This window comes from Natrix helvetica, assembly GCF_964273705.1.
Source record: "Natrix helvetica genome assembly, chromosome: 3".
Taxonomy (NCBI): domain Eukaryota; kingdom Metazoa; phylum Chordata; class Lepidosauria; order Squamata; family Natricidae; genus Natrix; species Natrix helvetica.
Genome location: NC_138549.1, coordinates 89,943,705 through 89,962,062, shown reverse-complemented (window position 1 = coordinate 89,962,062; position 18,358 = coordinate 89,943,705). Strand labels below are relative to the sequence as shown.

The 18,358-nt window shown below is 38.6% G+C and overlaps 1 protein-coding gene across 9 annotated transcripts in view; it reads left to right on the top strand.

The window, feature by feature from the left end:
• Positions 1–16,949, top strand: part of LRRC8B (leucine rich repeat containing 8 VRAC subunit B) — a 40,142-nt gene extending 23,193 nt beyond the window's left edge. For all 9 annotated transcript variants that reach the window (XM_081946087.1, XM_081946089.1, XM_081946081.1 and 6 more), the window contains 3 exons: positions 4,587–4,689; positions 6,933–9,092; positions 11,843–16,949. In XM_081946087.1, coding sequence (XP_081802213.1) covers positions 6,957–9,092; positions 11,843–12,115 — 2,409 coding nt within the window. In that variant the 5' untranslated portion in view covers positions 4,587–4,689; positions 6,933–6,956 and the 3' untranslated portion in view covers positions 12,116–16,949. The remainder of the gene's footprint in view (positions 1–4,586; positions 4,690–6,932; positions 9,093–11,842) is intronic.
• The last annotated feature ends 1,409 nt before the right edge of the window (positions 16,950–18,358 follow it).

Below are 18,358 nucleotides of genomic sequence, written 5' to 3'. Positions count from 1 at the left end.
AGATAAAGGAGCAGGGCTATAAAGGAACTGAGCAACTACTTTTCCATCATAACTAAGTATTAATAGTAAGTACTGGTGTCTTCTGTGCCATGCCTTTTTGAATTTAAACCTGAAAAGGACTGTATATGTCCATTTTCTACAGGAGCCTATTAGGCTGAAGGCTGAAGCATAATTGTGGATGGGATGGGATGGGATGGAAATGGGGATAGGAGTAAGAGGATGGAATGGGATGGAATAGAATAATCAACCATTACTTTCTTATTGGTGGAGTTCCTACATGGAACTCATTCATGTAGGAACTACATAGGAATTTCTAGGAGAGTTTCCAGGGCCTTGGACAGTCTGGTTGTTATGTCTTTATTTATTCATATAACTTATAGACCATAGAGAGGTTTACGATTAGACATTTTTTTAAAAATGCAAAAACTAAAAAAACTCATGAGCAGCCCCAAAGACAACATAAAACATCAATAACTTACCTATCCTCTAATCCAAACAATCCAGCATGGTCTCAATCTTCATTATGCCTTAAAACCTACCCGCCCTCAGAAAAGTCTATTCTGAAATAATCTACATTACAATTAGTTTCAGGTAAATACATACTGAATTGTAACCTCAGTTTGTAGAGCAAATCCATGACCATATCCAATAAAGAACTATAAATTATGCAGATAGTACATGATAAATAGGAAATAATTGAACATAGCATAATTTTTATAGTAAATAAAATACATCATTTTAGTAAAGGCAATTTGGATAAAAATTGAATTTATATTGTTTGCAATTATTGCTCTACAGCATATATAGAAATTCTTATACCTAAATGTGGCAGTACTATATACACTATATTGCCCAAAGTATTAGCTCACAACTGAGTCTGACTATGTGGATGGGTGAGCGAATACTTTTGGCAATATGTATATTTGAGTGAACAATATATATTTAAAATATATTGCTTAGAAAGCTGGCCACTGAAAGCTTACCATTGTAAATGTTAACTATGGCATGCAGTTTTTGTAGATTAATCCCAAAACATATTGACACCAATACCAAAAAGTAGACTTGATATTGAAGTAAGTTTTTATATATACTCTTAGCTTGAATTTACTGTGACCTAGATAAATGCAAATAGGATTACAACCTAACGCTCAACAAAATGAAGAGATAATTATTGAGAACATTTTAGATACTTCATGGTCCAATTTTAGAACATAATCACAATTCAATTAGATAACTTTGAAGTGCTTTTATGCTTTTATGAACTAAAAGCTGTTTGAAAGAGTTCTGATCTATTAATTGTATTACACATAAAATTGAATGAAATGTGTCTATTCTTTTTTTGTGTAACCTTTAGAACTAAACAAAATGGACGGGTTAGCATTGCTTCAACCAAAGTGTTCAGGAACAACTTTTGCTTCGTTATAATTTTATTTTGTTTCTTTTAAGACCGACGTTGAAGCAATACCTGGACTCAGTCAATTCGGACATGTCCCTAGTTTATGGCAAAACAGGCTTTAGATACTTTTTAGTTCAACCTCTATTCTGAACTCTTGTCTACCATAAAAGAGAGGAAGCAAAGTACTGTTCAAAGAAGACAAGTGGCTAGACTTCTGAATACAGGTAGTGCTTGACCAGTGGTGGGATTCAAAAAATTTTCTACCAATTCTGTGGGCGTGGCTTGGTGGGCGTGGCAGGGGAAGGATACTGTAAAATCTCCATTCCCTCCCCACTCCAGGGGAAGGTTACTGCAAAATCCCCATTCCCTCCCGATCAGCTGGGACTTGGGAGGCAGAGAATAGATGGGGTGGTATTTACCAGTTCTCCGAACTACTCAAACTTTCTGCTACTGGTTCTCCAGAACTGGTCAGAACCTGCTGAATACCACCTCTGTGCTCGACTTAACAATTGGGACCAAAATTTTCATTGCTAAGCAAGGCAGTTGTGGAAGTGAGTCTCATCTGATTTTACCACCGTTCTTTTCCCGTGTTAAGCAAATCATGCAGTCATTAATCAAATCTGGCTTCCCCCCCACCCCCACATAGACTTTGCATGTCAGAAGGTGGCTGAGGAGGCCGCAAAGGATGACCACATGACCCCAAGGTGCTGCACTTGTTATAAATACATGCTTGTTGCCCCTAAATTTTGATCACTGCAAATGCTGCAATGGTTGTAAGTGTGAGCACTGGTTGTAAGTCACTGTTTTTCAGTGCCATAATAACTTTGAATGGTTAGTAAACATATGGTTGCAAGTTGAGGACCGCCTGTAATGCACTCTTCACTTCATTTGTATTTCCAGACAAACCATTTACAGTAGTATAATCTAGTCTAGCTTGTTTCAGCTATACTTTCGATCCTTTTTTCAGTAGTTTTCCTTCTAAGGATATGTTCCTTGTCAAGTGAAATCATTTTTTTACTATATGGATTTCATTGGGATTTCACAGTCACATGTGGACACTCCAATTTAAATTCATTTTGAAGTTCAGACTCATTGCCTTCACTGGAATATCCAGGCAAGTAACATTTTTCATTGCAGCTTGACATAGTTTGGCATATTAGAGCAGCTTTGGTGTTCTAACCAAGGAATTAAAATCACAAGCAAAGTGTGCTTGCCTCTCTCCATTTATCACATATTAAACTCTTTTTAGTCAGAACTAATAAGTGCATCTACTAAAGGATTTAACCTTTAGTTATAGCCTTTCTGCTGTTATAAAAACCAATTGAATATATTTAGGGAGAAAGGAAAATTATTTTCTGGGAAGTTTATATTCTATAACTCCATTGCAAGAGGAAATTAATAGCATTTTGTCATGATAAATTTGTGACACAGGCATGTAAAGTTTTTCTCTGTGCATTTCTGATAAGAGATTAATAATTACATTCTCTCAGGATTTTTTTCCAGTTTACCTGCAGCATGTCAATAGATGCTATTCACCTAAGATCCTTTCACAGAGCTTGACAATTCTCTCTTGGAATATGAAATCAAGGAGAATCTATAGACCAGCAATGGCGAACCTTTTTTGTGACTCGCGTGCCATAAGTGGGGGGAGCGCAGGGAGGTTGTTTGCAGGCTTGCCACACCCATAATGCAATGTGCGACCCCCCCCCCCAGTGCACAGGCGCTCACTACAGGTGCGACCCCCCATTTTTGCATGCTTTTTTCGCCCTCCCCAGGCTCCAGAGGCTTTATAGGAGCATGGGGAGGGCAAAAACAGCCTCCCCCTCCCCCCCGGAAGCCCTCCGGAGGCTTCAGGGACCTTCAGAAGGCTTCCCTGAGGCCTCCGAAGCAGTCAAAATGAACCTCCGAACAAACCGGAAGAATTTTTTTGCACTCCGGAGGCTTCAGGGAAGCTCATGAAGCCTCTGGAGGACCTCCGGGGGGGCGGGAGAGGCTCTTTTCGCCCTCCCCACGCTCCTATAAAGCCTCTGGAGCCTGGGGAGGGCGAAAAATGGCTTTAAAAAAGGGTGAACTCAGCTGACCAGCGCGTGCATGCGCACTGGCCAGCTGACAGGGCAGCGCCTCGCGTGCCCTGACAAATGGCTCTGTGTGCCACCTGTGGCACATGTGCCATAGGTTCACCATCACTGCTATAGACAATATGTCTTCTCCAGCCATATCCCTTTATCATAGTGCCATGATGGAGAACCTATGAGCCCTCTCTGTGGGCACGCAAGCTGTCGCTTCCGCTCAGCGTGCCTCCTGCCGGCCAGCTGGTTTTCTGGTCTCTGTCACGCATGCGTGGGGAGCGGGGCGTATATGGGAGACACATGCGTATGCAAGGGGGTGGGGTGCACATGGGCTGTGCATGCATGCACGGGGAAAGGCACATGACAGTCGTGTGCATGTAGGGGGCGCATGTAGGGGGTGCATGCGCATGCAGGGGAGCACGGGTGGGCTGCACATGGGTGGGGACATGTGCAGGTGGGGGAGCACGGGTGGGGGAGTGCATGCATTGCATTAGAAATATTTATAAAGGGTGATACCCTTCTGAAAATCTAGGGCTATTTACCCTAGCTTTATACCAGCTTTTTGGAAGTTGTTGATTCTTTACTTGCAACTTATGTCAGGAATACCAAAAGTAAGTAGTTAATTATGCCACATGACATTTGTTTGTTATTTCTTCACGTGATAAGTAACTTGCAAATTAACACTCTCCTAATGCTTACATCTGAATACATTCTTACATGTGTTACCACTGTAATGGCTTGTTAACTAGGATGAGATGTTAAATAGAAGTTTGGCATTTCAAGAATTTTGCATGAGAAACTTTCTGATGTTCTAAATTTGATTTAATTGGATTTTCTTTTAGACCATATGTATTTTCTGTTTGTAGTTTAATCCTTCATCTGCATTCTATGAATTGATTAAGCAAACGTAGAAACATTATTTTTAAACTTTGAAACTGACAGTGCTGTTTAATCATATATCCATATATTATGTAATCAATTACTAATATAACCTTAGAAACAAAGATTCTCTTTCTGACACGTTATCGCTAAAAGTCTGATACAGTACTGTATAAGTTGTATGTCTTGCAATATAGGCAACATCAGTTTTGAATCCTTGTCTGTTGTCTGTTGATATTCAGGATGAAGACGGTTGTGAAGATGGCGTGCCTGAGGAGTTTTAAAAGATGCAGACCGCCTGATTGAAAATGATACTTCTATGTTTTATCCCATTCAGTTAGGAAAGTAAGTACAAATTAATATTTCCAACATATACATTGCACATTTATATTAGAAGTCTTTTTTATTTGTTATTATTTAGCAGGTTCAGAAGTCATTAGAATTAGAATTCTTTATTGGCCAAGTGTGATTAGGTACACAAGGAATTTGTCTCAGGTGCATAAGCTCTGTGTAAATACAGCAATAATAATAGATTGTTATCATAGTCATTGTAAAAATACATTCATCACAAAACATTAGATACAACACTTAATGATAGTCATGGATACTAAATAAGTAATCAACATAAATCATACACGGATACTAAGTAAACAATATAAATCATAAGATACAAGCAACAAAGTAATAGTCATAAGAAGATAAGGAGATATGTAATATGGAAGATAAGAATAATGATGATAACACTGCCTTTCTAGATAGTTTGAGGAGTGTTGTAGGAATTTGTTGTTTAGCAGAGTGATGACATGGGGGAAAAACTACCCTTGTGTCTAGTTGTTCTTCTGAACATGCTTTGTTCTTGCCAGACTACAGAAAATACATTTTCTTTTATGTGTATGTCATAGCCTTTTGGCAAACAGCCCATCACTACAGTGCAAGGCAGTCGCTAAATGAGGACTGCCTGTATTAGTGCCCTATAGCATCGTATATTATAATCACAGATATCGATACAACAAGACCATGTACCGTGTACATGTACTGTACAAATTCAGTAAAAATTCTCAGACTTAGCAGTGACATGTTCTCAAAAAAATGGACAACAGTCCCAAGAAACTGTTTATGTGTCGGTATGCAGATTTGTATCATGACAATTTCATTTTTTTAGGAGATGTTCCTTTTAAACAAGAAGGGGGGGGGCTGCTCAAAGTGAGAGGCCTATCATTTCATTTAATGTGTAATTTAAAGCAAATAATTCAATACAGGAAGAGTGCATTGTGAGCCCAACATTATTTTATTTGCTCCTTGATTAGAGTAATGCAAGTAGTATAAACAAATTACACTTCATATAATCTGCTTTAGCAGTTAACCATAGAAATATTATGTGCCATAAAAAAGTGAAATTAAAAAAGAGAAGTCTGTGGGAATATAAATGCCAATTTTTAATTAAAAAAAACAAGAAAATTTGATTAAATAGATTTGATTACAAATGCATTTTTATGGTATCGTACAGTAAATTGATATTAGTTTAATTGATAAAAAATAAAAGTATATAATTACAATAACAATCTAAAAACTATAAAGCAAACAGATACATGTATCTTGTTTATATGAGGCTATTTACATTGGCTCTATAGACCACCAAGTAATTGAGGCATAGGTTTATCCTTCCAATGCTGAAGAATAAGTCGGTTGTAAATAGGACAGCAAAAACCCACTTTCTTTGCCATGCAAAAGGAATGTAGTGGAAAAAAATATTAGTATCCCAGAAAAAGAACCAATTTAATGTAGTGGTTAAAGCATCATGCTAAAAACCCAGAGATTCTGAGTTCCTTAAGCACAAAACCAGCTGAGTGACTTTGGGATAGTTGCTTTCTTTCAGTCTTAGGAAGGAGGCATAGGCAAACCACTTCTTAAAAATATATGTCCAAGAAAATGCAAACTTGCCCAGGCAGTCTCCCAAGAATTAGACACAATTGAATCGAAAGGGGGGGGGGGGGGAGAGAATCAGTGGTGGGTTGCAGGCAGTATGCCCTGGTATGCGCGTACCGGTGCCTGCCAGAAGAAGCAACCACCATACTGGAACGGTGCTTTGAAGGGCCCGCCCGCCCTCGTTCCTCACCTGTATTTGAAGGAAATGGGCCATCTGCGCATGCGCACGCAGCGTACAGCACCTGCGCAACGCTCCGCTGAGCAGCTGGAGTGTCGCAGGTGGTGGGTGCGCCGGTGTCGCAGGTGCCTGTGATGCACATCCGGCTCCCATTGCAGGGTACCGGTTGCAACGGGAGCCAAAACCCACTATTGGGGAGAATGCAGATTACTAAGTCTTGTGTCACAATGGAATTGGTCCTTGCAATAACAGATAGGATTTATCTTTTAGGACAAAAAAAAATTACAAATTCATAGACATGTTTCATTTGTTACAAAATTGCAATAAAATATAAATTGCATTTCTCTATGTAGATTATGAAATAATATTTAAAGATTTCTAATTTGTTTAAAATGTTAATGCTACCATTTTGCTTAGCGTAATAGAATTTTAATTTCTATCCGGTTAATTCAGCTAAACATTCTCCTTTATTTTTCTTTTCCAGTTACTACTGCGTCATAAGGAAATCATGATTACATTAACTGAACTCAGATGCTTAGCAGATGCCCAGGCATCATTTCATATCTTGAAACCATGGTGGGATGTTTTCTGCTACTATCTTACCATGATAATGCTGCTTGTTGCTGTCCTTGCTGGGGCTCTTCAGCTCACTCAGACTAGATTGTTATGTTGTCTTCCTTGCAAGCTTGAATTTGACAATCATTGCACAGTGCCTTGGCATCTGATTAAAAGCAACATCAATGAATCCTTCAACTCTGCAACTCCAGAAATTCATCCTCTTCAAATCCAGAATTACCTTCATAGGCAGCAGTATTCTTACATCGATGCAGTGTGTTACGAGAGAGAACTTCATTGGTTTGCCAAATTTTTCCCGTACTTAGTGCTTCTCCACACTTTCATTTTTGCAGCTTGCAGTAATTTCTGGCTTTACTACCCCAGCACAAGTTCAAGGCTAGAGCATTTTGTAGCCATACTTCACAAATGTTTCGATTCCCCTTGGACCACACGTGCCCTATCGGAAACAGTTGCTGAGCAATCTGTGAGGACTGTGCCATGCTCCAAATCGAAAACATTTCTTCCCTCCCCAAGTAACATGACAGAGCAGGAGAGCAAGAGGCAATCAATGTCCTACTCACAGACTGGACTAGAAACAGCTGGAAGAGAGAGCACTTCAAATGTTCTTGACCGAAGAGAAGGGGAACAAGCAAAGTCGATATTTGAGAAAGTGAAGCGATTTAGGGTACATGTGGAGCAGAAAGATGTCATTTATAGAGTGTATCTAAAACAGATTGTGATCAAGGTCATTGTGTTCATTTTAATAATGATTTATGTTCCGTATTATTTAACCTTTATTAACCTAGAAATCGATTGTATAGTTGATATTCGAACCTTTACTGGCTACAAGCGATACCAATGTGTTTATTCACTGGCCGAAATTTTTAAAGTGCTTGCTTCATTTTATGTTGTCCTGGTGATTTTATATGGCCTGACATGCACTTACAGTTTGTTATGGATGCTGAGAAGTTCACTTAAACAATATTCTTTCGAGAAGCTGAGGGAGCAGAGTAATTACAGCGATATCCCTGATGTAAAAAACGATTTCGCCTTTATTCTTCACCTAGCAGACCAGTACGACCCTCTATATTCAAAGCGGTTCTCGATCTTTCTCTCCGAGGTGAGTGAAAATAAGCTGAAGCAAATCAGTCTCAATAATGAATGGTCTTTGGAGAGGCTGAAGAGCAAGCTGGTGCGAAACCCTCAAGACAAAATGGAGCTTCATCTTTTTATGCTTAGTGGCCTGCCAGATGACGTCTTTGAACTCACAGAGATAGAAGTTCTAACACTAGAGCTCATTCCTGAGGTTAAACTTCCACCCTCTCTAAGTCAGCTCTCCAGTCTTAAAGAACTAAATATTTATCATTCAACATTAACTGTAGAATATCCGGCACTGCACTTCCTCGAAGATAATTTAAAAATTCTGCGCCTAAAATCTGTTGACATGGGAAAGATTCCACGCTGGGTATTCTATCTAAAGAACTTACAGGAACTGTATTTGACTGGATGTTATGTGCCAGAACCCCAGAATGGCTTCTACAGTGAGGGTTTCCAAGACCTTGTGAATCTGAAAGCAATTCATTTAAAGAATAGCCTTTCCCGCATACCTCAGGTGGTTACAGACCAATTGCCTTCACTGCAGAAATTGTCTATTGACAACGAGGGGAAAAAACTGTTAGTGTTGACCAACTTGAAGAAACTGTTAAACCTGAGAATCTTGGAACTGATCAGCTGCGATTTGGAGCGTATCCCTCATTCTATTTTCAGCCTAAACTATCTGCGTGAAATAGATTTGAAAGAAAATAATCTACGAACGGTAGAAGAAATTATTAGCTTTCAGCACCTTGAAAATCTTTCTTGCCTGAAGTTGTGGCACAACAAAATATCTTACATCCCTGTGCAGATTGGTACCTTAGCAAACTTGGAACAGCTCTACTTAAATCACAACAACATTAAAAAAATCCCACCACAACTTTTTCTTTGCAAAAAACTACATCATCTGGATCTGAGTTACAATAAGCTAACCTCTGTTCCTGATGAAATCCAATATTTAACAAATTTGCAGTACTTTGCTGTTACAAAGAATCATGTAAGTAGAAGCTAATACTGCCTTTAAGTAAATTTTGAAATATTTTTTTTCAGATCCTCCTTATTCTTTCCTCTCATTTATACTCTATCCATCTTTGACTGAACTCTGATCTGTGTTAATGACCAGCAAAATGCAGCTTATCTGATTCATCTTCATTCAACTGTATTGACATTCCTTCATTTATATATTTACTTAAGGAGCATAGCGCACACAATAAGAGTCCCTTGTAAACAAGAAGTGGTATGGCAATTCAGACACTGCTAAAATATAGTTTCCAGTATCCTTCATAGTTGGCCATGTTGGATAGAATTGCCAATAGTTGAGATTCAGCAATATATAGAAGACCATACATCAACTTGCCTTGATGTTACTAGGATTGTATGAAGGCGGGTCAAGTGGTCACATCCTTCATAGCTGATGAGATTTCTGATTTAAAAGTGCTTATAAATGTAGAGTAGGTATGTCAAATTCGATTTTATTGAGGGCCATATCAGGGTTGTCCTTGGGGGCCAGAGTGAGCATGGCCAGCTTGATGTCACTCATGTTGGGGGTGCCTGTGGAGGCCTCAGAGCTTTGTCAGCGAAAACTGAGCTCTGTTTTTGGCTGTGACTGCCTCCTGCAACCCTCTACCAGTGAAAATGGAGTTGGGAGTGCCGCCTGTTATGTTCTGTTTTCGCTGGCAGAAGCACCACAGGCCAATCCTTCGCTGTTTCCAGGGTGGCCCTGCGGGTCAGATCTAAGCATGTCATGGGCCGGATCTGGCCCCTGGGCCTTGAGTTTGACACCCCTGATGTAGATGACCTTGACAGAAATATGCAAGAATTGTTACTTACGCAAAGACAGCTGAAAAACATTCTGCACACAATATTGTGTAAAGCACAATAATATTTGGAAGTGGCTCAGGCAAACATTCTTCTGATTCACTGGAGTATAAGAATGAGGGACAGCCCAATCTGATTTGCAACATTCTCTTATTATAGCATAGCTCAATAAAGTATAGTTCTAATTTTTGTGTGGAGTTCATTGTCTGGTCTACCTAGTAACCAGTTTGGTGTAGCAGTTAAGGCCCCAGGCTAAATACCAGGAGACCATGAGGTCTAGTCTCATCTTGTGCGTGAAGCCAGCTGGGTGACCTTAGCCAATCCCTCCCTCTTAGTCCTATGAAAAAGAAGGCAATGACCAAAGTATTTCTAAGAAAACTGTAGAAACCTGTCTGGGCAGTTATCAGGAGTCAAGATTGACTTGAAGGCAACAAACAAACTACCTAGTACACGGGTGTCAAACTCGCGGTGTCACACTGCCATCACGTGACATATCGTGACATTTTTTCCCTTCACAGACCTGGGGTGGGCATGGCTTGCGCGTGACGTATCCAGTCTACAGGCCGTCAGTTTGACACCCTTGACCTAGTAGGACTGACAGTTGAAGAACTAATGGTGCTCCCTGTGTTTTTCAAGGATGATGTTGTAGAATGCCGTGTCTTTTTATATCACTTGAGGGTTTCATGGTCTTAGCTGTTGATCCAAAGTCTACAATTATAGACAAACAGTATTAGTGGTGGTGCATCGCAAATCAGACAAAATTCCGTGCTTGTTTTGAAAATATAAAGGATAGCATTTCCAAATCTTACTAGTATTCATTGGAAAAGATGAATTATAGGTGCAGAAAAGAAACATTTTTTAAAAAAAAAAACATTTTTTTTTTAAAAATGTGATGAAATCTCAACTCTCTGGTACAGTAGGACCTCGAGTGCCAACCGTAATCTGTTCCAGGACTTCGGTCAGCACCCGATTTGGTCGTGTCCAGAAGCAAGACTGACAACTGCATGCACGCACCCACAAAAAATGGCACGGCAGGGGAAATCGCCGCAGCTGCGTTTATTCGGCACCCGAGAATGTGTTCATGATGTGAGTGAAACATTTAGCAGATTTTTCGTTCGGCACCCGAATTGTTTGTGGTCTGAGCCATTCGGGACCCGAGATTCCATTGTACTTACAAGAAATTCTCTTTCACTAAAAGCTTTTATTTTAGCAAGTGTTCCAATTCAATCTCACATTTTAATAGCCAGCATCTACACATTTTCTTCTTTTTTTTCCTTTCTGCCTTTGCAGAAGCCATTTTGTAAAATCAAATTACCTCCTCCTGCCTTCCGTTAGTATTCCCTGAGGAAGGCCATATGAGTAGTGATACTTGTCCATATTTTAGAGATTTGTAGCAGACTACCGAGTGGTTTAGTTCATTGCAGGACTTTGTTTGGAAATAGGCTTTAAAGAGTGAATTAGCAGGATCCAATCTGTTGGATCTTGAAACATTATCCCGGGATGCTAGTGAATTAACAATTACATGAAATGCTGACTACTTAATGAGCCTTGATGGCTCAGTGGTTAGAATGCAGCACTGCAGGCTACTTCTGCTGACTGCTGGATGCCTGCAGTTTGGCAGTTTGAATCTCACCAGGCTCAAGTTGACCCAGCCTTCCATGGTTGGTAAAATGAGGACCAAGATTTTGAGGAGAATGCACTGACTCTGTAAACTACTTAGAGAGGGCTGTAAAGCACTGTAAAGTGGTATATAAGTGCTATTGTTGTTGTGGAATTTATTTAAAAATATATCATTAATATGACTGATACATCCTTTTGAAAGAGGAAGGAAAGTGTGAGTACTGTTATAATTTGAGGGCATTCCTTATACTAAGTTTGCAGGACTAATGTACAAATTGAAAACAACTTTTTATTACTTGTTTCTTTTAGATTGAAGCACTTCCTGATGAATTATTCCAGTGCAAAAAGCTACAGCACCTTCTTTTGGGTCATAATAGCCTAATGTACTTGTCCCCTCGAGTTGGTGAGCTTTCCAACCTTGTTCATCTGGAGCTCAAAGGAAACTATCTCGAGTTACTTCCTGCTGAGCTAGAGGAATGTAATTCTCTGAAACGGAGTTGTCTAATTGTAGAAGAATGCTTGTTGAAAACACTTCCCCTTCGAGTAACAGAGCATATACAGATATGCTTGGACAAAGTTTGAGATTGAGAAATGTTGTGTGTATGTCGACAAAATCATGGTTCAAAGAAACATATAGATGAAAGAAGAGCAACACAGGTCTGCTCACTGACTTCAGTTTCCTGATAATAAATCAACATTAAAATCCCAAGCAGAAACAGACCTGGCAAGTAACTGCATACATTTCATTCAAACCTCAAATTAATGTGCAGAAAGTGGTTGGTGTAATCAGTACTTAAGTGGCCGAGATTGAATAACATCATTCAGGTCTAGAAAAGTTTTTTTTTCCTTTTCCTTAAATGGCAGTTCTTAAATAGTTGTAAGGACCAACTAATACATTTTTCATATCTTTTACTGTTGGCACATATATAGAGGGAAAGAGAGACTATTTGTAAAAGCTTCCCTATATAAAATCTGTTTCAGGACTAAATGTTCACCTGTTTTTTGAAATATAGGAGTGCTTCCCCACATAGGCATAATGAAATTTCATTGGGATGCTATGAACTATGTCCAGATTATGGTACCAAAGTTCATGCAATCCAGACTCCCAATAATTTTTGCTGCTTTAACACTGGAGTTAATTATGTATACCTAAAGGAAAACAACTGGACCTGATATAAAGGTAAAATCAAATATTAGAGAACTATGCAAGTGGTAAAATTCAACATGTCACTTTTTTACTATACTAATATATTTGCTTTCATTAAAAGAAAAAAGGCTAGCGTTTTAATTTTGAGCAACAGTAGATATGCAATATAGAGGGTCTCCTTCCTTTTAAAAACCTGGCTATTTTTTTTTCTCCCCAATTTTTTGGCCCACCATACTAAAGATTTTAAAGATGTCCCTCAAGTTACAAGTAATTGTAGAAATAGCATTTTAAGCACTTAAGAATATAGAGTGTAGCAAAATATTTAATGAAAAGCACATGAATGCATAAAACTTATATATTTCTCTCTTGTTCAGAAATGTCCTTTGAAAAACTAACATAAGACAGAATTTTCCTATAACCTCATTCCTTATTTTCACTAAAACAGGAGGAAGTTTATTTACACCTGTAAAGCTGAGTCCTAACTAATATTTTCTAACAAGAGTTCTACTTTAAAGAACTAGGAGAATTTCTGTGATAGCATATTGAGCAGCAAAGGAAGACAGGAGGAAAAATGATGAAAAACAACCCCTTTAACACAGTGTTTTCCCTCCTTGGCAAATTGAAGGTGAGTGAACTTCAACTCCAGCAATTCACAGCAATGGCTATGCAATTCTGAGAGTTGAAGTCCATATCCCTGAAATTGCAAAGGTTGAGAAGCTCTGGTTTAACAGAAACATAGACTGAAGTGTTTTTCTGTGAATAGAAAAGCAATTCCAGGAAACTCGGGATTCAGTCCGTGGTTATTTTGATGCATTTCAGTCTTGTTTGGGCACATCATTTTTATTGTGGCTGTGGTGCTTTATGTGTGGGGACTTGGGGGGAGGGATTTTGGCTTCTGTTGTAAAAAAAAATACAGTAACTTGATCGCATGCTTTCAGAGAAAATGAATCTTTTACTTATGTATGATATAGTTTTATAATTCACTATTTTCATCATGTGCCCAATTTTGTGGTTGAGTTGAATGAGATACTGGAAATGTTGGGTTTTTAATATAAATTTTTGATTGCTTCTTTAAATGCAGCACACTTGTTTTAATGATGCCATAAATTTGAGTTGTGTATGAAGTGAAAATTTCTCAATGTTCATGTTATGTCCATCTGAAGAATTACATTCCAAAGAACTTTCAGAGTAACTCTCAGGGAACACACACATGTGTTGTCGTTTTATGGGTTGATGCAACTCAACATTTCCCCAGCTTTTTTTAGTTAAAGGTACAATTTATTATACAGGTACCTTTTTTCCAGTAATTTTATTAAGGACAATAAAAGATAATACAAAGTTTAAAAAAAGTAAAGAAAAATGTGCAACACAATGAAAAAGCAAGAAGCATTCCCCTTTTTAATAAAGCAACTTTCCATTCTCATCACAAGTATATAAATAGTTTCCTAAACATCTCACCTTCTCTTAAATTAACAAACATAGCTCATCTGGTCTGTTTCGCATCTGGTACACCTGGGAGGGCTGACGTGTTGAGTGGAATTATCTTCCTGACTATGATTAAATAACAAAATATCCAAATTGATCAAGAAATTATTGAGGTGGGTTGTTATTAAGACTATCATAAGTATCTTTCAAGAGGCTTCTACTAGAGCTAATACTTAGAAGCCTTCAGTCATTCCCTGTTCAAACACTTGCATGAGTTGTCCTCAGAAAACCAAATTTGGAAAGGAATGGAATTGGAAATCATCATAATAATACAGTCAGGTGGAATTCTGAAATAGATGCTAGATGAACTATCAAAATCTATCTACCGTATTTTTTGAAGTATAAGACGCTCAGTAAATTGGAAGATGCACCTAGCTTTTGGGGAGGAAAACAAGGGAAAAATATCTGCCTCTGCCTCCTAGCAATTTGCCTCCTTGCAACAAGCAGCATAGACAATATATACTGTTTGAAGTGTTACATTTCAGACTATACTTTTACAGATGCTATTAAAATTGATGTGCTTTCTGTAAGTATAGTTATTTTCTGCTATTTAAAAGAAGATACAATAGCACTGGGCTTCTTCAGATCAAGCATTTATTTTAAAAAGCTTCATTTTGTTAAGTTGTCTAAAACAATAATAAAGCAGTCTTTAAAAAACAAGTCTAATAATTTGAACATTCTATAGGCATTTATAGTTACTGACTTACCTTCTTGCAGCAAACAGCCTGATTAGCACAAGGAAAAAAAATCTGGCTCTGCCTCCCGGCAATTTGCCTCGTGGAGCAAACAACAAGTTTCATTTTCAGTTTTTCCCAATCATCAGCTGTTTCAGGCTGCAGGGATTGCTATAGCCTATTGCAGCCTCCGCAAGCCCCCGTTTGCTGCAAGGAGGTAAATTGCTGGGAGGCAGAGGCCAAAGGGTTGGGGACAGTGGGGGAGGGGGGTACATTCAGTGTATAAGACGCACCCAAGTTTTCACCCTCTTTTGGGGGGGGGTTGCATCTTGTACTCCGAAAAATACGGTAAATTAAACAGGACTTTACAACCTCAGACAACATTCTGGTTGACTTTCAACATTGATATTTCTGCCGCAAAACCTTCCTAATCTGATTTCCAATTGAATCGAGGCATACATCAAAGTAACCTGTGGGATTCAAGCTAAGTCTATCTCATGGAGATAACATGCTCCATAAACACAGCTAACTCAGCCATCCTTGATACTAGTGACTCCCTGGCACATAGGAATAGGAGGCGATCCTTACAGAGCACCTCATCTCTTGTGCCTTGGTCAAAGCATCTTTCAGCAGGAAAATACCAAAAAAATTAATATCCAGCAAGAACCAGAGCCCATCTGTAACCAGATCCTGTAACTTTGTTATATGCCACTTTATATTACCCTGGATCTACTTTAGGAAAATGCATTGGACTTGTCATGAAGGTCCTTCTTTTATTGGGTAAATCGAGCATCCAGCCTACTCAGGCACTGACAAAATCGGTAAATTGGAAGGAGTTTTAATGTGTCTCCTGTATTCCTGACATTTCAAGCTTTGTTACACTGAGCCCTTTTTCTGGCTTGTAACTCCAGAACTGGAGAAAAGAACTGCCTCCTTCCATAAGAAGCAATTTCAGGCAGCTTTTGAACCCTACCACTAATATAAGTATGAAGAAATACACTGTACTCACTTTAACCCACACACTCTGCTGTAGAAAAAGGACCATCATGTACCATTAAAAAAAGGTTTTGTTTGTTTGATGTAAGAAGAGTTATCTTAATATTGAAAGATGAATTGTATCTTGGGAACATTTTCTAAGGTTATCATGAATCTGATGTTCCCTGTTTGAAATAAGCCTGTCTTTTTACATTGGGTTTCACCAAAAATAGCTTTGAACATTCTCTCCATTGAGATATTTATCTTCTAAAGAAGTTTTCCCCATCTTGATGCCTTCCAAATGTTCTGGATTTCCATCTCCTGCCAACTACCATTAGCTGACAAGATAAAGACTTTGAGATCCAACACATTGGGAAGACAATGAATTGAAGAAGAGCGAAATCATGTTTTGAAGTAAATAGCAGAATAAAATGTAGAGTTCCTTTTGCATTCATAAAGAAATTGTGGTAGATAAGAAAGTTTTTGAAAATAGCATTTCCAGACTTTGTGCTCACCTCATGTATTTGACTACAAATCGCCAACACTCTTAATTGGTACATGCTGAATGATGGGTTGTAATTGATCACATTTAAAAATTAAAAGCTTTAGGGATAAAATGGAAATTTATAATACTTCTAAAAATAAGACATTTTTAAAAAGCTGTAGGCAAGATATCTAGAGATAAGTGCATGTAATAAAACTTCAAGCAAATTAGTGTTTTAATATTTGTTGCAAAATATGGTTCACAAAAGGCAAGAAATTGAAAGGCTGGTGATTCTAGCCTTAACGGATGCCACAGTGTGCCTTCTGGATTTCTTTTGTGCCCCATTCCTCCAGTAGCAGTAGTGACCTATAAGTATTTTAAATATCCAGTCTGTTGCTTTCCATCATCACACTATTTATGTATTAGAAGGAAATTCTGCTGAGAGCAAATGAACTAAATTCTTCTTCATGATTGTAGGATAAATAAGCTTAAACCATATTTATAGATGGCACTTATTTTATACTGTAATGGTGGTTCAGTAACTATAATGCTGCTGGGCTGGGGGGGGGGCTTTGAAAATGATCTTACATATGTTGACGGATTTGTTGAGAATAAAATTTGAATAAATAATGGATAAATGGATAAACATCAGTTATCTTGTCCATGTTTAATTTCTCAATTCTATTTTTTTATTTGTTAAAGGAGCGGGGATTGTATACATTTATAAATGCAGAACATTTTTGTTAATGATAAGCACTATCCAGCTTCTAAACACTCCTATCTGCATTGTAGAACTGCTGGATCCAAAGATTTTTGATCTTTGCTTCTGGTTGGATAGCACTGCCCCAAACAGTTTCGGAGAGCAACCTAGGGATCCTTCTAGACCAGTGATTGCTAATCTTTTGCAGACTGAGTGCCCAAAGCGCACACGCGAACCCCCCAAAATGTAATGTGTGTGCGCCCCTGCATGTGCCCCTGCGCATGTGCCCTCCCCCCACGCATTCGTGGCAGAGACCTGAAGACCAGCTGGCCGGTGGGAGGTGCGCGCGTATGTGCGACTGGGCTCGGACGACAGGTCACGTGCCCACAGAAAGGGTACTGCATGCCATAGGTTTGCCATCACAGTTCTAGACTCAACAGTTCCTCATCAAAGAGCAAGTGGCCATGGTTGCGCTGATTGTGCCCATTCCTGGATCAGAAGGTCGGTCTTAGGGTTAATCTTGCCTTACATCATCTCATGATTGATTACTAATGCACTCTACATAGAGCTGTCCTTGGTGACCACTCAGAAGCTTCATCTGGTCCAAAATGCAGTAGCACAGGTGGTTTATGGGAATACTTCCTATGCTCATATAACACTAAGCTCTATTTTTTTCAACATAGACCACCCTGTTCTTGAATGACTGGGTGGGCCGGACCTTAACATTTGAACTACTGTAAGTCCATGTATTTGTCATATGCTAAATAAAAAAACTAAGTCCTATGCTCTCATAACAGTGTGCATAAGATGCACAGATCACTTGCCAGACTGGTAGGGTTAGCATGTTCTGGGTTCCCTCCTCCCCTCCTCCTCCTCAATAATTGGCTGACTCTGTCCCTCCCTTTCCTCAAATACCAAGTGTGGGAATAGTGTGACCCATTGGATGATATTTTCCCCAGCATTTTATATGTTTCTATGTTTATTTTTATTTTGAATGGCTTTTTAATGTGATTTTTGTGGAGTCTGTTGCTACTGAAAAATGCATGCTGCCCTGAGTCATGTGCTGAGTAGGGAAAGGGGAAAGAAAAGACCAGTGCTTCATTTTATAAGCCAATTGTTTATTTCAAGATTTTGTGAACATCTGCGGTATGCTTCTCTCTATTTCCATCTATGGTATAACAATATTATTACAATTATATTGTATTTTGTAGCACTTTAATTTCTACGCCTTTGTTTTTGTTCATCTTAAACATTGCTGTACTATTTTTATCTTAATATTCCCATTCAGGAAAAAAATTCAGATTCAGATTTTAATATATTTAGAAAACCATATGTGGAGTTCTTTGGTGCCTTTCAATGT